The following is a 23,652-nucleotide window of genomic DNA, read 5'->3' as shown; positions in this document are numbered from 1 at the left end:
TATTGTTCCAAAGCTGAGGAAAATCATAACACACTCGCATGTTTTGTTCTATAGCAACAAAACAAACCCCGAAAAGGTCCCATTAACCACAGTTGTCCTGATCCGGACACGTTCATTAGCTACGCTATTGACTTGAAGTTAGTTATCTTTATCTCATTTATCTCATTTATCTCATTTATCCTCCCTAAAGACCTCTTAAACTCGAGCGCTCCCTGCTGGCTCCCTGCTGCTCTGCACCATTCATATGAACATCTTTGGGTACTTAAATATGGGCCTATTTGAGTCATCTAAGTGAACAGTGATAAAAGTGTGAGGAATGGGAACAATGCTACACATAATATAAGGGGCAGAAAACCTTTTTTTTTTCTTTTACCATAAACAATTTAATACAATTTTCTTTTTTATTGAATGTGAAAATAAAGATAATATTATACAAATCAAAACTGTGACAAAAAGAAGAAAAAAATGTAATGTAGTGCAAGTAGCTCTATTGTAGTGCAATAGATGAATAATATTCAGCAATAAGATGAATGACATTGAAATGAAATATATCTTTACGGAGGCATATTTTGTGCTCTTCCAATCTCAACCTGTTGACTATAAACCACAGTTAACACTATTGTCTTGCACCAGGCAGTTTATTTTTTAACTCTAGTTTAGAGTTATTCAAAGAATCTATTGTCATGTTGTTGTGACCTGGTTCTTTGGCCACAACAAACAGGGGACACACCATGTTGAATTTTAACAAAAGATAATTTATTAAATCAAATTGAACAAATTAACGACTTAACTCAGTTGTGTAAGGTGTGCATGGGTGACAGATGTATATGCATGTTGCAGAAGAAGAAACTAAGGTAACACAAAGCAAAACAGGTGCCTGTAGGGAGGAGCAGAGAGGGCAGCAGCAGAGAGGAAGCTGTTAGGTGCAGCCAGGCTTTACGCCAACGCCATGTGTTCCCAGTTAGTACTGATGACCCACCTGTTGAACAAAGCAGATAGACAGGTAAAAATATTCTATACTGGGTTCACTTTTTCAAAACATTCAGCTTGATGTGATGTCCAAAATGCACTAATGCAACCAAAACACTTCATCTATATTTCAGGGTCATCTCTTGTACCAGAACACTGACAACATCTGTCTCCTAACAGAAACACTCATTACACAATGATGTAAAAGACACAGTGGAGGGTGCTACCTTACAGTATATCTCACAGAAGTGAATCAGAAATGCTACAATATGTTTTTTTTTCTTTTCTTTCCTTTTAGATTTTTTAGTTTAGTTTTTTAGTTCTTTAGTTCCAAGTATACAAAATTAAACTAAAGTAATTCCAGTGATGCGACACAAAACTAGCTACAGATATAGAAATACAAGAGTGCAAGTTAACCCTGTCTTCTGCATTTGGCCACAAGTTCTCATCACACCTTGCAATACACCTGGGAAAGACTCCTTTTGGAAAGACATCCAGCATTCACTGCATCTGATCATGTGGCTGGTGGTCATAAACTTTCCATCTCCATGAGAAGAATTCCTCTGTGGGGTTGAGGAATGGAGAGTGAGGTGGAAGGACTGGCTGTAAACCATTCTGCACCACTTTGTCAATTACAAAATGTTCTGGATTCATCTCACCTGCCCTCTTGCCTCACCTGATACAAGTCTTTCATATAGCCTAGATCATCAAGGAATGAAATGAGATTTAGATGTAGATGTAGCAGAAAGTAGCAAATGTCAGTCTAACTTGACTTAACCAGTTTTATGCCTTAAATTACATTTTTGCATGGAAAACCAGTGATAACAATGTGACTGGTCATGAATATTGATCAGACATGTAAAAACCATTGAGTACATTGTGAAATTACAGACCAGATGAGGTGAGTTTGATATTAGCAATCCAAAATCCTCTAATCTGGCAAGGTGCTCTGGGTTTTTACTAATATAGTATCAACTGCCCCCTTTCCTCACCTGCCACAAGTCTTTCATAAAAGTCATCAACTAATGAAATGAGGAGCTCAGTGTTGTATGTCCCAATTAGGAGTTTTTGCATTTTTATTTTTCTGTTCTCTTTTAGATGTAGCGGAAAGTAGCAAGTTACAGGAGAATTCACAGTAATTTTGTGTTAGGATTTAAAATGAAAATTTAACAGTTTGACAATACGCAAGCATGTGCAAGAAAAAAAGGACTAAATACACAAAGGTTTAGTGGTGGTTGAGTTTGAGTGACAAAATAGTTCATGTATTTTGAAAGATGTGGTCATTGAATGCATCTTGTGTCAAAACAATAAATAGTGATCAACAGTTGAGAGTTGTAGTGACTTCTGTTGTGCTGACTGTGTGAAGAGTTTTGAAAAAGTGAACTCCGTATTGAGAAATGTGTTACCAACTGTTAAAACTCTAAATTAACCAAGCTACCAATGACAATTTCTATCTTTAAATTAGCTGTACTGATGCAACAAACTTTGTAATTCTTTGATTCCATGTGTTATTTACTCTGTTTCCCACAACTACTGATGAAAAGCAATCTAACACACACAAGTATATATTAGCAGGATCCCTTTATTTTTTTTTCAGTGAAGTATTAAACTATATTTGCACAGTGTTTATTTTTCACTTTCTGTAAAAAGTTAACTGTACTGCTTCGTCCCAAGCAGTTGTGGGCCTGTATCAGTGTGTATTTAGTCACGCTGCCTTGTTTTGTCCTTGAACAGGACTGATGCCAATTTGATGCCAGCTGGATGTCAAGGTCTCCAGTGAGGTGGACGAGATCAGATAGGGCGCCTCCACACAACAAGATGAGTGCATTATGTTGATTAAGCCCTTCATTAAAGCAGAGTGGACAAAACAGGTGGTTGAAGGTGTAATCGGTGGGATCTCAGTGGTTGATAACAAAGGTTTAATGTGCTCTGACTTTAATCTGCAGGAAGTGTGTCTGTTTTCTCATCATCCACTGCCTTCATGTTCCAATATATTATCTTGGACTAAATAACAAGATTCATGTTTCACAGCATGTAATATGTATTCTGAAGGGATATGTTGCAAATATTTGCAAAGAGCTAGAGCTTGTTTCCAAAAACCAAAGTTTGTGTTCACGCTGCACCTATTGACATCAGCATCATTAATCTCTTCATATCTGCAAGGATGACCAGTGGCTCCATCAGAACTCACGTTTTGTGGCTAAACATTGCTTAAACTCACAGAGCTTTATTCTAACCTTAATTCTACTCCATATCTCAAAGGTTTCTGAAATACCATACATGTCAGACTGGGTTTTTGGGAAAATTATACAGCAAACATGTAATGTAATATAATGATATAATCAATCTCTGACTTGGATTTGAATATTTTTTTATCAATATGAGCATCATATAGTTACAATGAAAGAAGACAGACACAGAAGACACTGTTTATGCCATAATGTCACACATTTTATTTCTTAATTCAAAGCTACTTAAAGTGGCAACATTTTTATATTTAAGTCCCGCTCCACTCAACAATATGTTTCTCTTCTTGTTCCTACAGTTGAATGTTTGAGCTTCACTGTGCAGAATGATGTATGTGCAAAGTTTGAGTATGGAAGGTTGTTTTCACATTCATCTGCGAAAGTGGGATGTTTCTATGTGCTCAATAAATATCCAGTTTTAAGGGGTGGGTCTATAAGCATTATGTGACATCACAATTTCCAATTCTGGTCCAATATTCAACGTATAAAAGTGTGATTGATGTGGAAACTTGAAGCCTCCAGTGCACATATATTGAGAATGGACTTTTCAGTTAATTAGGAGACATCTTGTGTCAAACAGTTAAACTTCTGAAATCAAGTATATTTGCATATTTATAGTTTCTGGAAGATTTAATGAGGGACATGGAGTAGATACAATGTATAGACTCATACAAAAATAATCCCTCTCAATCATCACTTATGACTCACTAGAAGTGTATTGCGGTGTATTTATTTACAGAGACTCTGCCCTCTGCCTGTATTTTCTTATTTTTATATTATTTTGCTGTGTTTGGGAAGCTTCTGGGTGTCAACCTTTGGATGGTGGGTGTGTAGCCCCCAGCCAATAATAGCATGCAGGGTGTGAGGTTGGGACTCATAGTGTAGTGACCAGGTTACATTGCTATCTCCTCTCTCTCGTCTGCTCTGCTCTGCTCTCTGTCTCTGTGTCATGGATGTATGAAGAGCTGAAGGTCTGTGTGTCTGCTTGACCGAGGGCGGGGCTGAGCTACACTCACGCAGAGCAGAGAGACCACAGCAGACAGGATGAAGCTCTGTATTCACACAAAATCCAGCAATGTGACACCTTCCTGCAGGGTTGTGTGGAGATGTGGGCGCCGCTTGCTGTCTTCATTCATTCTCTAGCTCGCTTGACCACTTCTTTTCTCTCTCTCTCTTGCTCTGGTGTCAAGCTGGGGAGGAGAGGCCAACTTTGAACACTGTGTGTTTACAGACACCAACTGAGAAATCCCGCATAGTAAACCTTTAAGGATTTTAGCAAGATAATTTAACTTTTTTTGTGGGAAAACCATATCAGACACAAGTTATTATTCAGAGTACAATATTTTATATTCATCTTAAAGCATGTCTAGAAGAGATCTTTAACAATGGATCTCATGACTACTTCTACTTGAAAAGTGGTCACTGATAGCGACAAACCCACAGAGAATTATAATCCACTCTGCAGTTCCCCTCAGCTCTACGGAGCTTTTACATCTTTGCTCTTTACATTGGTTCACTCAGTGCTCTCATCAACCTGGTTTCCAGCAGCAGCAGTGAGCAGCTGTTTTCAGTGAAAAAGCTCTGATAAAGCCACTTTACACTACCTGCCAGAACAGCAGACAGACCCAGTTAGAGTCTAGCTGGTAAACACAATGGAGCATTTAGCAGCTATATAGCCAGACGTTCTTTGTGAAGCCCAGAGAGAATATTGGACTTATATTCATTAGGTGAATACAAACATAACACTGAATGAATGCTAATGTTCTGTGTTCTGAGTAATGCTCTGTGTCTGCTGGACGTCTAAATGGGAAACTGATAGCAAGTTCCCTATATCAGCTTCAAAGGTGATAATATGTCAGTATTGTGTTTAGAGCTTGCTTTGCTGCCCCCAAGGGTCCAGAAAAGTCATGGCAAGTTAAACAACCTGCTTCAAGTTTACATTTACATTTAATAATTTGGTGCACATTTTTGTCCAAAGCAACGGACAAAAGGAAGTACAATTCAAGCCAGATTGATGAGGCCTTCAAGAATAAGTGCCTCAACACTCAGTTCACGTTCAACCTGACGCAAGACACAAAACCTGCAGAGACGCTCTCACCAGATAATGCCTGATCTTTCTGATGTTATGTCCTGTTAGCGACATGACCGAGTGACAGATGCAACATAGTCAGTGGAAGTTAGTCGGTCTTTGTGAAGCCAAGATTTCTAGCAGACTTTGTTGGACAGAGCGAGGTGGAACAAAGCTGGACATGGGCACAGATTTGGGACATGTCCTTACCAATGTTAAGGTGTTGCTGAATTGTTCCTACTAACCGATCTCAAACAATCTTGCCATTTTAACTCCACATAATCTTAGATCTTTGCAGAGTTGCCAGGCTTTTGTGTTTCCTGCAAAAAAAGTTGGTTATTATAGTAAAGAGTGAAAGGAGATACTCCTCAGGTTATCTGACAAACCTCAACTTCAAGGTGTTATGCATTGTTGATTACCTGCAACCCAGTGTTGAATGACCAGTGGTGACTCTGAAGCGGGTAGTATTCATAGTCTAAATGTTTTAAACATTACAAATTTGAAAACGTCAGACATAAATGAAAGAACTTTATCACTGTTGGGGTAAATTCCTCCCATAAGTGAATTAAGACATTAGGTCCTTTTTAAAGAAGAACTGAAGTGTCAGTAACAGCTGAGCTTAGCTAATAATCAATCCAAAGACCAATCTTCTTTGACACTATTAGGACAAATATTTATTTAACCCCATCCCTCCTCTTTTCAGAGTGGATAAGTTATTACTGCATGCACTGTTTAGGGGAAGTATAAATAAATAATCAGTAAGGTCAACTTTTTGCAGTCAGGCTCTTAATGTATGTATGTATGCATATATGTATTTGTGCATATGTGTGCACTTGAAAGAGAAAAGAGAGATAGAGAGCAAGTGCACACACACAACTGTTTATTTTCGGTGTCTGATAAAAGAAAAATGTCCTTACCAAAGTTAAAACCAAATCTATGTTTTTGGAACTGGATATTGATGTGCTCAACAGAGGGCCTGGCTGAGATCACCAACAGCTCAGTCTTAGATTGAGATGAAGGAGACGTTTCTTCTGATTATTGATTGAGGCAGGCTGAGATCTGTGCTGAGACAATAGGTTCGTCTAGCAGGAAGGACCAGTAGAACTGTGTATCATAATCATGGCAGTGGTAAAAAAATCTAGAGGAGGGGACCATGAACAGATCCTTGCGGTACCCCAATGGAAAGGAAATGACACATTGACTTTTTGAATGATCATCCTGTAAAGTAGGACTCACAGCAGAGCAGCGCTGTACCCACAGGATGCCGACAGGTCCAGCAAGATGAGAACTGATGATTGGGCATCACTTCTTACTGACCTCAGGGTTTCTATCACTGACAGCAGTGCAGTTATTCACCTCCTGAATGCAAAATGCTTTGATAGAGATAAATGTCCTTTCTATTCCTTTAAAAGTGAAAAGTTGTTAGTTACTTCATAAACATTTCATGAACAAAATGTCAACACATAAATCAATACAAAGTTTAAAATGGGTCAAATGAACACACAGCAAAATAATACACAGAATACGCATGTGATATGTATATGCTCTTTATGCATGTACTGATCTTATAATTACATTAAGCATTGTACATACGGTATAGTGTCTTTAAACTGTTCTACATGTTTTGTAGGGCCTCATGACATCCATAAACAGCAATATGAGATTTTACTGGTGGTTATATAAAAATATGACCTACTGGAACTCAAATGTATTTAATTTTTCATAACCAAACTAATAAATGGTTTTAAATAACAGGAATACATTTTACACTGTTACAGATCAGCTTCGCTTTTGTTTTTCTGTTATGCTGAATGTTAGCAATTTCCCCCTGTTTCCAGTCTTGATGCTAAACTAGGGGAAACTCTTTCCCCTACCTATCTCTACATAAGATGCACTGAGATGAAATTCAATGCTGGGTTTGATGGCAAACATATTTTCCAAAATGTCAGATTGCTCTTTTAAAGGACGGGTTCACAGTTTTTCAAATCTGTCCTTAAACAACAGTCAGGTGCACAAATGAACATTGACACATGTTTTTCTTGCTGTAATCATTCCTCCTGTTCATACTGACCATTAGAAGATCCCTTCATAATGCACTACCAATGTTAAAAAAAAAAATTTTAATGACCATTAAACAATAGAGACCGGAACCGAAGTATCACATTTAACAGAATTTATTTTCTTGTACAAGAAGGAGCGTTGTGCAACACACAGGATGAGGTTACAAAGAAAAAGGTTCCCAGTGGAGCGCTTATCACAGGGTTTTATACACTTTAAGTGGGTGTTACAGTTCTTTTCTTAATCTATCAAATACAGACTTATAGATAACGTCATGTTTGTTTTTCAGTTCTCCTGTCCAGGAGGATCTTGTCCAACTGACCCCCAGATGACATGTCTCACCCTGTCTCCAACAAATTCTAATTTCTACATCTTCCTCTTTACAAATGTAATACTGAACTTCCTTTAACCTTTGCTGATAAGTCTGCTGATGTTGCAGAGTTGCAGTACAAGACAGGAACAATTCATCATGATAGATAAAATAGTAACACTCATACACAGTGTAATCATAATTTTTATAACAAACAATGTAAGTGATGGGGGACAAAATCCACAGTCCTCCTTCTGTGTAAAAATGTATTTAAAAGCTTATTTGAAGTTAAAATGAAGCTTCAGCTGACCAAATTAGTCAAATTAAGTAGATATCTTTCAACATTACAGTCTTTTTAGTGCCAAAGCTCCTCTTTTTGTTCCTATACTTCCACCATAGCTAAATAGGGAAACACTGTTGAGACCCAAAGAGGGAAAAAGACTGTAACTGTTGGAGATATTCATTTTATTTGACTAACTCAAATTTGATTGCTGAAGCCTCATATTATCTTCATATAAACCATTAAATATATTTTTGCACAAAACGAGGACTGTGGATTTTGTCCTCCATTTGAAGGGATCTTAGTGGTCAGTATGAACACGAAGATTATAGTGGGCAAAACCTCTTTTTATGTTCGTATGGGCACCTGACTGTTGTTTTAAGACAGACTCAGTGGATACGTGTCACATTTTCCCGTTTATAAAAATATTTATTGTATATATTATTGCTAAAATGCACTCTTAAAGCACAGAAAACACATTCATCATAACCTAATGCTTGCATATACTATCGTGCAGACAATCACAGACCCACTCAGTCATCATGCCCAGCTGTGCTTAGCGTGGAGCATCTCAATGAGCAGGTTGTTGCAGGGCACCTCACCACTCAGGTGTTTGCAGTACAGGTAGTCTTCAGCGAGGGTGCTGAGAGAGCGTAACTCAGACAAGCACAGCAGCAGCTGAGAAAACCGTCCAAGGTACTGAGAGGAGGTGCACAGTGTATACTCCAGCAAGGCTCCTTCAGCCTGCTCCTGGACTCTCTCTATGAATGGATGGTCTTCAAGCTGTTTCACATCTGCTCAGTGGCGGAAAGGGAAAGTAACAACCAATGAATGTAGAAGGTTAGTATCATGGAGCAAAGAACTGATGCTAAACTAAACTCTGGAGAGAGAAACTGTAAAGATTAGGCAAATTAGTCAGATAAATGGTGATAAAAAACAATGGTAGTGTTTGAGAACTCCTGTGTTTGAGAACTCCAGAACATCTGTCTCCAAAGTCATTCACAATTGACACTAGCAATTGTGAATGAAGCTGTACTCAAAGTTGAAGCAGCAGTGGGGGCTGTGTTTGGACAGTGAATGACCTGCATATTCTGCCTTGATAGTTCCTAGGCCTTTGGAATGTACAGTCCCCAGAGTGGCGACTTTTTTGGACACCAGGAACTTGGGCTGAGAATCTACATTTAGACCCTGGTTCCTCTGGCTCAAGTGCAGGTACAGTTCCTGAAATTGTTCCTGTGATGAAAAGTTCTTGTGATGGAAACAGGCTATAATTGTACTGATGTTTGCATTGTTAGATAATCACTAAATAATTCACTGTTGGTAAGATCCAAAAATCCAAGTGATTGAATCTGTGGGTAACTCCAAGACTGTTTTTTGCCAATATGAAGCTTCATGGATAAAAACCATCAGATGTCACTAACCTGGATTAAAGAGGAGGAGGAATTTGATGCAGGCAAACTCTTCCCGGTCCACCTTTAGAATGGTAAGCCTCTCAACTAGCTCCTGTCCTCTCTGGACCAAGCTGGCCAAGGTGGGACCAGCATGAGAGGCTATGGCTGACAGCTCCACCTGAACCCAAGAAAACGTGTAGATATCAGAAACAGTCATGGATGTAACTTTGTACAGCACAATTTCAGATTCATGTGAAATAGCTCCTTTCTAAGATTGGGAAAATGCTTGGGGCTTGCAGTTTAGTGTTTAAAGCTTTGTTTGGTAACCCTTTACACACTAGCTTAGACTCCATGCCCTTAGTGAGGTGATGTTTCATTATGTTCCAAAACAGAGTTTCTCCTTATTTTATCACCAAGCTCCACAAAGCTAAAATCTGCCCTCAAGTGTCCTGTGTCACTTTTTTGGCAATACACAGGACACAGGGGTTTCAGGGGTGTCTGGGACATCTGTACAGGGATTGGAGGTGCTCACCTTGAAGCACTATACCCAGTCCTGGTTACATTTCTATGCCCTGGTGTTCCTGTTCAAGATGAGGTATGAGGTATGAACCAATCACAGTGGTCTGTGTAAAACACCATCTAGCCTTTCATCTCATACCAATTTGCCTTGGGTGACCCTATCAGGAGCCCAGGCTCTGGACAAGACATCTTCCAGGGGCCCTCAGGCAAAAGCACAAATCCCTCCACCATGATACAATTGCGATGAGATGGGACAGACAACACTACTGGGACAACACTTCACTTTATATCTTTAATGTTGAAATAGAAGAGAAGAGTTGATTGAGGTACTGGTTGAAGCATATAAAGAGACAAATTCAAGAATAAATTTGAGACTGCGTCACAGCTTACAGATCCATAACTGCTCTCTGTACATCAAAGTAAAATGGGAATCAGAACTCAAAATAGAATTATCAGAGAAGTGTTCTGCAAAACACAAGATACACCTAAAATTCAAGGAAATGGAGAGAATTCGGTTGGAAGAATTGCATCATTCCCACCTCTTCTGGAGACATTTTAGGTAGGATACATAGGATAACAGAAGAAGTAGCATTAAGAGGCTGTATCTTCGCAAAAAAAAATCTACCTGCTGCCTTCAAAAAGGCATTGACCAAAGAATGGGATAAAACAGAATCAAAGATGACTCGCCTCCTGTCCGGTGACCAGGAGCACACTGTCTTCTTTGCTGTTCAGGACCTGCCTTGAGATGATGTCCAGCAGCAACAGTTCACTCCAGCAGCTGTGCAGCAACTTCATCTGGTCAGTCACCTTGGAGAAGGAAGAAAGAGGTAAAACCATTCAAATACAGGTTTTAAGACAAGACCCTTTCAGCCAACCTGAACAATTGTTAGGTATATTAATTTTATGTACAGTTGTTGCTATGTGCAATTGATATAGAATAGGATTTAACAGAATGCCTTATTCACCAGACAATTTGACAACTTTTAACTTGTTTATTTCATATGCTTAACTTATGTTTGTGGTCATGAAAATTTGGGGGGCTAAATTAAGATGGTACTACATGCTCATTCCTTTGTATCTTATCCAAATGTGAAATTACTCAGATGTTTCATCCTACACTGAGTATTTTTAATTAGAGTAAATCAGGAATTTCTCATAACTTCAGAAAATCTTTACAATGTTATTCTCGTTGTGATCCATGAGTGAAGCCCAAATGGCATTACTGAGTAACTGGGACTAGAAGGGGATTCTTTGGGTATATAAGAATTTGTAGTTTGGAAAAGTACTGCATTTCTTCTGTTGAACATAACAATGATCACCCAAGTTTAGACAATTTATTCATTTTCAATTTCAATTTTCAATTAAAAACCTGTGTTAGCCACTTCATTCCAGCTGCCTCTGTTCACTCCCCTTTTTTCATTTCACTGCACACATCCTCTCCATTTTGCTCTCCCTTCTCAGAAATTGCAATAAGCTATCAGGTAGGTACCAGATACAATTAAAAGCTTGGTAAGCAAGCTTAAGGTGCTGAACCTAACTTCCATAAGTTGAAAGTGATGAAAAGACACCTTCATATTGTCTTTACCCCTGTTCTTGCACTCTCTGCAGCCATGCAGCATCTGATTCTTGTATTGTTGTATTAACTAACACTGATGGGAATATGGCTATGACTGAACACTCTTGCCTGTACACAAATATGATGTCTGTACATTCCAATTAAAGCTGACAACCTGAAACCTTTGTAACCTCTGGGAAACAGCCTGAGGACAGTGACAGATGAGCACACACCAGTCTGAAAACCAGACACAAAGACCTGGACACCAGCCATCAACAGCCACTGAAAAAGCCAACAATTTCACATGCAATGTTAATACCTAAATGTAATCACCACTTCATTATCTGTATGGATAACAAATGGCAGCACACGTGTATACTGGAGTTATGTCTAGGAAGCACTGGCAGTTGCCGTTGTGTGGCTGTGTGGATGTGATAGAGACATACATAGATACATTAGACCACTGTCATGAATGGAAGCATTTTCATGAGAACACTTTTGAGACTGCATTTAGGTTTACAAGTATTTAACTGCATGCTATTGCTTCATTTTTGTCATGTCTTAAGCTGCGATTATCAAGAAACATTTACAATCACATTGGTTGGTACAGACTCACCTTTTTGCTAAGCTGAGATCATTTTGAAATGTGTGAACATACCATGATTTGAGATTTTTGTTGTAGGGTAGCTAGTTAGGCTTAGTATTATAAAGCAATATGACATGGAAAAATGTTATTGACTATTATTCTACTGCTATTTTATTATGCTTATCTTAGAAAAACATACCTGGGCTAGTAACACAGATTAGATTTAGTTTTAGCTTTAATGTTTGTATTTTCACCTTTACAAGTGAAAAGGCTGGAATGAGGACTAACAGATGAGTTAGGCACACGCTCTCGGGGAATGAGTTTGGCCGGGGTTGCTGCAGTAGAAACTTTCACAAATACAGTTGTTGCTATTGAACACACTACACTGATATAGTAGCATTCAGGACCAGCTCCCATGCAGTGGGGCAATACCACACAGTGGACGTCACAGTCCTCAAGGGGCTTTTTCTAATGTATCCTGTTACCTTTCAAAATACTGTAACATTTGCTAATGATGTGCTCCCTGACTACTGTACTATGTTACACTACATTAGCATTACTTCTGTAGACAGTAAGCTAGTTAGCTGGGCATGCTAATGTTTGCAGCTTACATTAACGTTACAACAGATAAACACACTGTTTAATTAATTCCTTCTGCTTTTTCTCTTGTGTTTTTGGTTTTGAGGAGAGTTAAAAAAAAAAAAAAAAAGAAGTTGTAGTATGTACAGGGAAAACAGAGCTTTGTAGAAACGCTGTCATATCAGTGACAAAATAAATGGTGGCAACATTTCATTGTTTTACATTGGTGTTTCATTGGAAGAAGAAGAAGAAGAAATGCTTCATGTGAGTGTTGTTCTCTTTATTGTCTACTTTGACGGCTTGTTTAGAGTTAAATGCAGCTATCTACTACTATCTATCAAGCTGTTGCAATCTGCTTGCAATAAACAAAATGTCAGGAAACCACAGCGGAAACTTAAATAGTATACTGTTTCTTCTTCGCTGGTTTTCTGTGGCTGACTTGCTCATCTACGCTCCACACATCCTCCAGTAGGAGGAGAATTACCTGTTTGGGCGTTTTAGTTTTGATGGAGGTATTTGCAGAAAACAAGCTGAAACTCCTGCTGTGGACACATGACATTTTTACTTGAAAACAACATTTTAGAATTTGGCTGGCATATGTAGACATAGTCTAAGAAGTATTAGAGGGACAGAAAGATGAAATAACACAGCAGGTGCCACGCTGCCATCTAAAAAATGTAATCTGTAACTGAATTGTAATAATATAAACCTTTACAAATGTAACTGATCAGTCAGTATTCAGTTGCTCTATTCTTATTTCTGTCAGCAGAGTGTAATAACTGCTGAGACAGCGTTGGTGTTTCAGTCACTTCAGTCATACTTGGCTGTATGTGTGATTCATCCTGTCAGCATGTGCTCATCACAGCCAGCGCATTTCAAGTAGAAAGCACAAGACAAACATGAGCGTGGCTGTTCCAATGTATGATACATGGTATAAATGTGTGGGTGTGTTTGTGCGTGTGGGCAGGTGCATGTCTGCTTGCATTTGTAGCTTAGAGGAAGTCTGCAGTGACTCTGAAATTAGGATTTTTTCATTTATTGTTTCACATGTCCATGTTAATGAATTAATTTACCTTTCCCCTTGCTTCCAGTCATTGTGCTAAGCTAAGCTAAACTGGGAAGAAGCTGCTAGCCAGTAAACCTGTATGTAAACAATGCAGGTTTCAAAATCAAATTTTTAAAAAAGTCAGTTTTGTAAATGTTTCCTGAGGAAGCGCATTCAACAGGTTTATTAGACCTGGTGAGAAAGACTGAATATAAACAGAAACTCCACAGGGTACCTTTAACTGTCAGCCAGTTAACTGATTCAGAAAAGTTGCAGCAGTTGGCACAGTGGGAAGGAACCATGTAAGTGCTCATGCCACATGATGAAACAGGAAGTATGAATTATCAAAGTACATGCCATTTGTTGTCACTATATGTACCAACCTAATTGGACCATGTGGACACGATCAGTTATAATAACACTGTGCTCAGTATTTAAAACCAAAATCAGATAGGATCTCACCCTAAGCTGTTTGAAGAAGATGGATCTGCGAGCCCACTCCACGATGAAGAACAGTGTCTGGTCAGCCATGAGACACATCAGGCCGAAGGTGCTGAGGTTCCTGTGTTTCTCCCAGCTACTCTGCTCCTGCTGTAGGCGAGCAGTGATCTTGTTCTGCAGCTGTAGCTCATCTGTATCACAGCGCACAAACTCCATCACTAGCTGAGGCATCCTGGGACCATGTGGAGAAAAAGGTCTTGAATATACCTTGTCTGAGTCGATGTAGATTCCTGCAGCAGAGCGTGGTGAACTTGTACAGATGTTGGTGTGCTCTGACTTGATGGTCCAGTTTGAAAAGGAGGTGCACTGGTACTGGGTGGCACCAGGTGAGTTGGAGGGCAGGAGTGTACACAGTGATGGAGGTTGGTAGCTGATGCGGTCATTCTGTGCTGTGGTTAGTGGGATGGTGCTGAAGATGGGATCTGGGTGGAGGCCACCGGTACAGGTAAAGTCTCTCTGGTGGGCTGAGGAGACCACAGGTGGGCTGCTCTCTATTCTAAATCCACTAGCTTGTATCAAAGCCTTTCTCTGCTGCTTGAGAGCACGATCACGCTTGTACATGGGGCCAAACTTGTTTCTGCCACCTCGCATCCGATCTGCACGGACAGCTGACAAAAAATGTTTATTTGTCTGGAGCAGTTTTTCAAGCTGATGTATACTGTATGTGCACAAAACAAATTATGATATAAATAAAATAAAATAAATAAATACATTTAACTTTGGGGAATTACATTGTACATTTATAAAGGTATTGAGTAAATATTATTATTAATATAGCATAAATATCTTTTAAACATCTTTTCATTCAGGGAAACATGAAAATGAACCAGTCCTGAACTTTTAAACTTTATTTATTGTCATCAAATATATTCTCATTGTATGGCCAATACAATATCAATTTTCAAAAAACAGAGGGTCTGCTGTCCTTAAACTGATTCAGGTGCTTTTTGTTGGAAGATGAATGGAGAATCCTGTTTCAACATTATCATTTTTCTTTCCTTTTTGAACATAAATTTGTCATTTTTAGTGCCAAAGTCCCTTTTTTTGTTACTATACTGCCACCGCAGCTCAACAGGGAAACACTCTGTCAAGACACAAAGAGGGAATTTTTACTAAAAAGAGAGTAACTGTTGGGGATATTCAATTTATTTGACTAACTCAGACTGCTGAAGCCTCATATAAGCTTCACATCAACTTTTAAATTAATTTTTGCACAAAATTACTTTTTGGATTTTGTCCTTCATCATTTACATTGTAAGTGGATTACAAAGGGATCTTTTAATGGTCAGTATGAAAAGGAGGATTATAGCAATCTTTCTATGTTTATTCAGGCACCTGACTTTTGTTTTAAGACACACTTGGAAAATGATGAACCTTTAAACTTGTGGGTCTGTTACACTGCAAGACAGACTGATTCTTATTTCCCAAAGCAACTGAATTTTAGAGATGTTTTCCCTATTTGCTCAGTAACACTGTGTTTGACCCCAAAATTATGTAATACAGCAAATGCTATTTTGAATGATTGGACAGTATGTCGAAATCAAATGAACTGACTTTACTTTTACTGTTTGCTGAAAAAAGGTTCTATGATTTATTAAGTTAAACATGATAGAGCATTTTACTCTGCTTTCAACTATTATTGTTATTGTTGTTGTTGTTGTTGTTACAGAAAACAGAAAAGAATACAAAGAAAAATGTTAAACAGCATGAAACCATCGAAGATTAGATTAGGATTGTTTAGGATTGTTTAGATTAGATTAGGATTACACAACGTCTCTTAATATTCAAATGTACAATTTTAAAAAAAATATTCATCTCATATGTTGGCAGCAGGCTTTAAAATATACCATACAAAAGACTATAGGCCGCCAGAAGCAGGTTAAAGTTGTATATTTGTAACATGTATGAGGATACAAGGTTTTCAAAACAACAGCAGTTTACTTATAACCGACAGTTAAACTCTGTAGGCACTACAAATGTATTTCCTGAGAATGAAAAGCCCTCCTTACCTTCCAGTCGCATGCCAACATGAAGACACTTCTGAAATCTGCAGAACGGACACCTTTTTCTCTGAGTTTTATCAATTCTGCACTCCTGGTTCTCTGCACAGATATACTTCTTGTTGTTTTGAACCGTTCTTTTGAAAAAGCCCTGCGAGTGTTAAAAAAAGATGTTACTAATAGAACAATAATTGTCCGCTTCACAAGCTACAGCAGAGGTTACAATACACAGTCCTAGTAGGCAACAGAGTAATGTAACGGAGAACAACGTCTACCTTGCAGCTTTCACAGGTCAGCAGACCGTAGTGGTATCCAGACACTTTATCTCCACAGACTGGACACAGCTCCTCCACATCCACATCATGTCTGTACTCCATGCTGGACGATGGACCTGAGAAAGGCAACATTACGGTTTCTCTTCCCCATTCACAATCGACTAAAAGTGACACAGAAAACTGAAGAATGTTTTAAATTCTGAAGAAGTTGCACCAGCAGCTGTGAGACATCGTGACGTTTGCTTCAGTCTGAAACCAAAATCAAATCTGCTGGTTGATCAAAAACATTTATCAAAAATTAAACAAATAATGTCAGTGGTTTAAATTGTCCCGGAAAATAAATGCATTCGAACAAACTGGATCATGAGAATCCGAAAAGGAAAACAAAATAGTAGGCTACGTGACAAATAGAAAACTACCATATCATATCATCGCTCTACTGACTGTCCTACCTGTTGTTGTTCGGCCTTTGTTGAATACTATAAATGTTGAGTATTTGCTGAAATCAAAGTTGGTGTATATGCTGAGTATTCTTGCAGCTACCTGCACATATGCCGGGAAGCATCACTGGTCTCATGTCATCATCCTGTGGAGGAGGGACAATCTCCATGGTCCTGATCCTGGAGCTGTCTGAGGTACTGACCAGGGCCTCGTTTCCTAAAAGCATCCTAACTGAAGACGCTGGATTTAAACAGGATGAACCAAACACATGCTTTATTTCAGTTTTCATTGTTTTTGGTGACTTAAAGTCTATATTTTCAAATTATTTGTGAAGTGACCTTTGTGAGTGATAATGTGTGAAGTAGAAAATAAATCAAAACTAAAATACTACACACACAAATTAATTCAACGATTGCTCAGCCAGTCGGCATTTCAGCCTTAATTCACGGCTGAATCAACGTCGTGGATCATGATGGATCACCACTGAATTTTGTTTCGATTTTGAAAGACGAATCAACGTTGAAAGTGAAACTTTGTTTCGTCTTACTTCTCAACATTGAATTTCCCTTTCATTTTACACTGTACACAACCGTGCATTCAATTATATTATAACCGAGTTTGCAATTGGATCAACATGACAATACTGACTGAATCAGTGATTTACATATTCCATGTTTTCAATGGATTGTTCAAGTTTTGATTATGCATTTTTGCTGTGCATAACTTGCAATACTATTATCCCTATACCATATAAATAAAAACAAACACCTCTAAATAACTCTAAATAAAATGTGATCAAATGAAACTCTTTCCCTTCATTTCTATGTAGTACAGGACAACATTCAATTTGCAAAATTTCTAAACTTACTTGAGTTAAAAGCATTAAGAAAAGCAGACAAGTTGAAGGATCTTTCCAAATGATCAGTGTATTTTCTTTTTCAATGAAACCAGTACAGCATTATCCATGTAAGCAACCTCTATTCAATGTCCTGATCACAAGTCTTTAAACATTAACACAGTAAATTCAACTCTTAATGTAACATCAAGTGGGCAACGTACTGTCATATGTGGCTCAAATACTGCTGAAGCAGACAAATAAAAACAACAGCCTTATTGAGGTAAATTCTGTTTCTGAGAGTCCGCAGACAAAGAATGTCCAGCACATCAAAAACTTAACACATGTCCACAGCACCAAGCAGAGTGGGTTTGCTAAAGTGCCTGTCCGCCAAAACACTTGAGAGCATTGCCTGTTGTCTTTAAGGCCAAGGAAGAAAGGGAAGGGAGATCTCAACCTTATGGTGAACCACAATGTTGAAAACTAGACTAAATAAGAACAAACAAAAAAGGTCACAAAGTCGAAATTGTTGTTTCTGAGGCATCTTGTGGCCTTTCTCAGTGGATGGAGTTACTCAGTTCTTAAGGAGTTTTGTTATCATGTGACCAATTTCTCTCATGTGATAACAGCTGGTTGTATATGAGGGGGGACGGCAGCCTCATTTTCAAAGATGGTCTGGCGTTGGATTTGAATGTCCTCCTTGATCTTTCTCCGGCCGTCCACAGACTCCTGGTCAATGACCTTTGACCTCTTTCCAGTGGATGCTGTGGCTGGGTCTGGTCTGGTGTTCAGACATTTGATGAGTTTCCGGAGCTCTTTGTGTCTCTTATGCAGAGCTGTAGAAAGAGAAGAGAAATTATCAAGGGATAGCTCAACTTACTCTATGTCTCAATGGGTAGATTACATACAGGTAGAAAGAAATATATTATTTCTTTGTCTAGGTTACCTTGTGAATCACTTACTACCAGGGCTCAGTCTTATTATAAAAAATAAGCTGAAAATGTGTTGAATTACCTCCATAAATATTGCCAAAAACTGAAGAAAATATCCATTTTGTTGTGTTTCCTAAAATTACAAGTCTGTATTTTATTGTCATCAGAAAAATCAGGTTTTAAAGTGCTCCTCCTCAGATCCACATGTCTGCTGTCCTCACATACAACCTGTTTAGCTGACAAGCAGCCACATCGTATTTGCACAGATTAGAGCACTCACTCGCTCATTAGCAACCCTGATGCTGAACTTCCTTTGATACAAGTTTAAGGCTATACATTTAGTGAAGGTGAAGTGAAGTAATTTAAAATGTTAGGTGAACGAAAATGTAATCACGTGGTAATGAGGACTGAGACAGCAGTTGTGTATTTATATATTTTAGGTCACTGTAGGGTTAGAAAACTGGTGTGCAACACTGCAGTGAAATTCTTGTTTTCTTCAAAGCTTGCCTCGCACGTCTTCCGATTTCTGTGGTCAAGGGATGACAGGATCACTGACAGAAGTCTCCTTCGACATCTGGAGTGATTCATTTTTGTGTCATTTCATGATATGTTAACCTCTATATTGAAAACAACATATACAAGCATTGTTATTCCAAACCATACCTCAGAACAATGTTGAAGAGAAGCTCCTTGCCCTGCCTCTTCTGGCTTAAGAAAGCTGGAAAAGACACATCAGTAGTGCATTAGTATAGAATTTATGATTCTGTGAAAAAGGGACATAATTTATCTTAGCATATAAATTGAGTTTTCAGATGCCTTAGTGTGGATATAGTCAAAATATTACTTTCAGTTGCCAATTTATTAGGTAGACCTCACCAAACCTGATGCAGTCTAATACAGACACCTTACAATAATCCTTCATTCATGAGGGTTGTAATGTTGAGTATTTGCTGAGACTGTGTTGGGCCTTGGCTACAAGTTTGGCTATCAGCAATAATTATCAGCAATAATGAGTGATTATTAAAGATAATCATTAATTATTAAAATCAATAAAAAATATTCATAAGAATTCTCCACCCTGGAGTCAGGGAAAAAGATAGCTAATTCAGTCTCAAAGTGTACTAATGTATCAATTTGGAACTTTCATTAATAGTTAACTTAATAACTATAAACAAAATCACCATATCAATAGCTAGTTAAGGTTGATGGATTTTGGAGTTCTTTGCAGAGCAGAGCTTGGCAAAACTCATTCTTGTGCAACATTAAAACAGACAACATGTATATCCAAAAGCATTTATTTAACAAAAAGGTAAAGAGCAAAACACACAAGATTAGTCTAGCTAAGTGTACCTATATACATGTGTGTGCGTGTGTGTGTGTGTGTGTGTGTGTGTGTGTGTGTGTGTGTGTGTGTGTGTGTGGGTGGGTGTCTTGAAACATGGGGTCAGCCAGTGAGACCCAACATCTGTTTCATTCAACTTTGTGTTAACACAGAGAGATTAAAGTCTTATCATTCAGACCATCAATCAGGATGATGAACTGTGGGAAATGTAGTTGGTGTTAGTGTTGAACTGCATCGCATTAACTGACAGATGTTTCTACTATTTTTCAGCCTAACAGGGTGGACACACACACACACACACACACACACACACGCCATATGACAGAATGTGCAAACAAAGTGTGGCGGGGGATATGACACCAATAACATCTGGAATCAACACAGCTTTATAAAGACAGAGCCAGTGACGGAGAGGAAGAAAGTGTGTAGGGATAGACAGGGAGAGGCATAATTAAACTTACTGTTAAACTGGAGTTAAACTGTGCATGTCTGTTGGGAGATGGACAAAAAAACAGACCTGTCACTTCTAACTGGGCATCACAGACCCAAGAACATGCAAGTTTGGCACACAGTATCACATACATCTGCTGCTGTTATAAAGCCACATAGCCTCACTGCGACTGCAACGATGTTAGACCTGTGACTTACGGACAGAAAGGCTGATTTAATACTCCATATCAAGCAAAATGAGTGAAACGAGATGCTGAAGCGACATTTCTTCAGAAATGCGCAAAATTAAGCTCAGCTATTTTACACAACAACTTTAGTAAACATCACTGCCACTTTTCTCTTTCTGCTCCGAGTGAGAATTGCAAGGACAGTTACCGTTTCAGCGTTTACATTTTCTGTCCCTAAAACTTCAGAGAAAAGCCTGGTGGGGGCAGACATGTTTCTCACTCAGGTGTGTACAACGTGATGCCTCCCACTGTCTCTACCACGGTGGTTAGCCGTTAGCTTAGCCAAATATAGTACGGTGAATCAAGATGACTCACCCCCCTTTATCGTTAATCACCAGTATTTTCTCTTTCGGGCATTGCTATTAACGTTGAGCTGCATATATAAATGGCTTAATCGAACACACAGGTGAAGTCTAAAATGAACACGACTCGAGACTTTTCCTCGCTTACACTTTGCCTAATTACATAACAATTATAATTACAGCACCGCTCAAAACTTTCGATGCCAATGTAACTGTCACTGTTCTGGCTCCATATAATCCTCCTAATCTTCATCCTACCAGTCTGTTTTTATAGCGTTCATAACGATAATAATGATGATGATAAAAATATCACTACAACAACACAACCATTATTATTATTATTATTATTATTATTATTATTATTATTATTATTATTATTATTATTATTATTATTATGTGTCAGCATCAACATAAACATATGCATAAGCATAAACAAGATTAAATATTGATTAATTAATCAAAATGATAAATGTTAAAAAAAATAACTGAACTGCATTAATTACCATAATAAAAATAAAATATTTAAAAAAGTAAAACTGAGCACAAAGGGAATGTAGAATTTGGAAGGAGAGAATCTCAATTAGAATGAAGAAATAAAAGCAAAACTAAGCAACAACACACAAAATAATAAAACAGCAACTAAGAAAAGAGGAAAAGGATGAATGAGGAATGGATTGAGGGAAAAGAAAGAGCACTGAAAGTTAGACAGCGTAGGAAAATGTGTGTGTGACAGGAAATTGGGCTGAGGGAGGCAGAATTAATTGTGATTGAAAGAGTGTGTGTATATATATTCATTCATCATTGTATTGTGGATTGGAGATCAGGCAATGATCGGCTGTGTTTTGTGAACAGTGTGTGCATTTGTCTGTAATATTTCCAAACTTCTGACTTACGAGACCATCTCCACAATATCCTGCGAACACCGAGGATCTAGATAAGGAACCACTCATCTCCTGCATGGCCACTAAATCAGAACACTGACCCTGCCACCTCTGACCTTTCAAGCCCCTCAAAAGCCAACAATGGAAAGACCAAATCACATCCCACTGTGAACTGCAAGCACAACTTGGATAAAACTCACCTCACCATTTGCTAGGACAAAGGACAGAAAACCCATGGACTCTAAAATGTAGTTTTAGATTTTTGTCTGAGTACAGTTAATACTGTACACTATCATGTGTGTGGATATAATCTATATTCTCTATCCTTAAGCCAGGGTGTGTACCAATAACACAATTTTGTCATTATTGACACCCCTAACATCATGTTAATACCATTCTGCTTGTTTCACTCTCATAATGCTAAATGTAATATAACATACTTTTTTGTGTTTTTATTTGAAGACTGTAAAAAATGTTACTCTTCAATAGACCATATTTGTGAAGCTAACAGTTAGTTTGTTTATGCACAAATACAGGAGATGGAAAGGGGGAGAACATATCCTGCTTACAGATCTAAAAGCCTCAGGCCAATCCTGCATGTCCTTAAAAACATTCACACAGTTCTGTTTACCAAAAAGATCAATTGAGAGGCAACTGAAAGATGTTTAATCCTCTCAATTGAGAGGATTAAACATTTAGGACAATTAGTAGTTTGTGTATTTTTATTTTTCTGTTTCTTTTTATGTAGATAAAACAGAAAGTAACAAATTACAGGTTAATTTACAATCATTTTGCCTTATGTTAGGATTTTGAAGGTAAATTTAACAGTTTAACAGTTTTTACAATGGTATGTAAGCATGTGCAAAATGTTTGAGTGAGAAAACAGTTCATACATTTTGAAAGATGTTGTCATTGAATGCATTTTGTGTCAGCAATGGAATCTGATCCACAGTTAAGTACACATTGACTTCTGTTGTGCTGCCTGTGTGAGGAGGTTTGAAAATGTGTCTCAGTATTGAGAAATACATGTTAGCAGTTGTAAAAAAATAAACTGTAATGAACAGAGGAGAAGTAAAGATTCCCACAAGAAAAATTCACTTTTGGTAAACATCCAAACAATAAAAACAATATCTGATGTTGATGAAGAGTAATGAAACTTTACAATGGACTTGCAATGACATGTTGGTGTTTTGTTGATATCAAATCCGTATGCATGTTAATAAAAGGCTTTTTTTTTTTTTTTTTTTGGTGAAGTAAAAAAAAAAGTTGTTGGGACACAAGTACAAGTGTTTAGGACGGCAATCGCACACTTGTAGCCGCGATGCAAGAATAGTTTATTAAGTTACCAACGTTTCAACATGGCAGTCTTTTCAGGGTATGAGGGACATTATATCTCAACAAACATTATATTCTGTTCTCAATCAAATTTACATACTGTAGGAGTAGCAAGTCACTGATTCATATGCCATTTAAAAATCACATTAGAAAGGCTCAATACATTTGATAAATAGCTTAGGTTATACCATGTATCAAAAACATCTCCATATAAATATCAAAAAACAGCTAAAAGATAGGCATTATATCTCATGTTCTTTCAAGAAGCCTTGTATAAACAGAAACAAACAATATAAAATCATCAAACCTTTCAGCAGTTGCAGAGGAAAGTATACAAACTGTTAGTTGGACAAACAATGTAGACAAATTGTTGGTCAGTCAAACAATGTAAAACTGTTAGTCAGTCAAACCATGTGGACAAACTGTTGGTTAATCAAACAATGTAGACAAAGTGTGGAAAGACAAATTTATGCACAGTGAGTCTATAAAAGAAGCCTTCACCAGTCTTTTTTTCCAGATAGTCAG

General features: G+C 38.0%; 1 protein-coding gene and 1 long non-coding RNA gene across 3 annotated transcripts; both read right to left on the bottom strand.

Annotated features, from left to right (window-relative positions):
• Positions 1 to 8,155: 8,155 nt before the first annotated feature.
• On the bottom strand, positions 8,156 to 16,523 carry LOC122968537 (nuclear receptor subfamily 5 group A member 2-like). Its single transcript, XM_044333863.1, has 6 exons — positions 16,383 to 16,523; positions 16,117 to 16,258; positions 14,069 to 14,715; positions 10,529 to 10,648; positions 9,353 to 9,500; positions 8,156 to 8,725 (listed from the first exon to the last, which is right to left on the bottom strand). The coding sequence occupies exons 1-6, from the start codon at positions 16,512 to 16,514 to the stop codon at positions 8,472 to 8,474; spliced, it is 1,443 nt and encodes a 480-aa protein (XP_044189798.1). The 5' UTR covers positions 16,515 to 16,523; the 3' UTR covers positions 8,156 to 8,471.
• A 1,200-nt stretch (positions 16,524 to 17,723) lies between these two features.
• Positions 17,724 to 21,173, bottom strand: LOC122968610. 2 transcript variants are annotated; one of them, XR_006398849.1, is made up of 4 exons: positions 20,925 to 21,173; positions 20,394 to 20,421; positions 19,254 to 19,308; positions 17,724 to 18,494 (listed from the first exon to the last, which is right to left on the bottom strand). It is a non-coding gene; the product is annotated as an uncharacterized LOC122968610 (long non-coding RNA). The 2 variants fall into 2 exon arrangements; XR_006398850.1 differs by lacking the exon at positions 20,925 to 21,173 and adding an exon at positions 20,581 to 20,904.
• Positions 21,174 to 23,652: the final 2,479 nt, after the last annotated feature.

Source organism: Thunnus albacares, chromosome 18, assembly GCF_914725855.1.
Source record: "Thunnus albacares chromosome 18, fThuAlb1.1, whole genome shotgun sequence".
In the NCBI taxonomy this organism is placed as follows: domain Eukaryota; kingdom Metazoa; phylum Chordata; class Actinopteri; order Scombriformes; family Scombridae; genus Thunnus; species Thunnus albacares.
This window is presented reverse-complemented; position numbering and strand designations above follow the sequence as displayed.

Excerpts from the sequence above, each read along its gene's own strand:
- LOC122968537 (XM_044333863.1), bottom strand. The coding sequence starts at position 16,514 with ATGTTGCCTTTCTCAGGTCCATCGTCCAGCATGGAGTACAGACATGAT. Across the intron at positions 10,649-14,068 it reads TCTTCTTCAAACAGCTTAGG|GTGACTGACCAGATGAAGTT; the intron begins GTGAGATCCTAT and ends TCCTTCTCCAAG. Across the intron at positions 8,726-9,352 it reads CCTCCTCCTCTTTAATCCAG|ATGTGAAACAGCTTGAAGAC; the intron begins GTTAGTGACATC and ends GCCACTGAGCAG.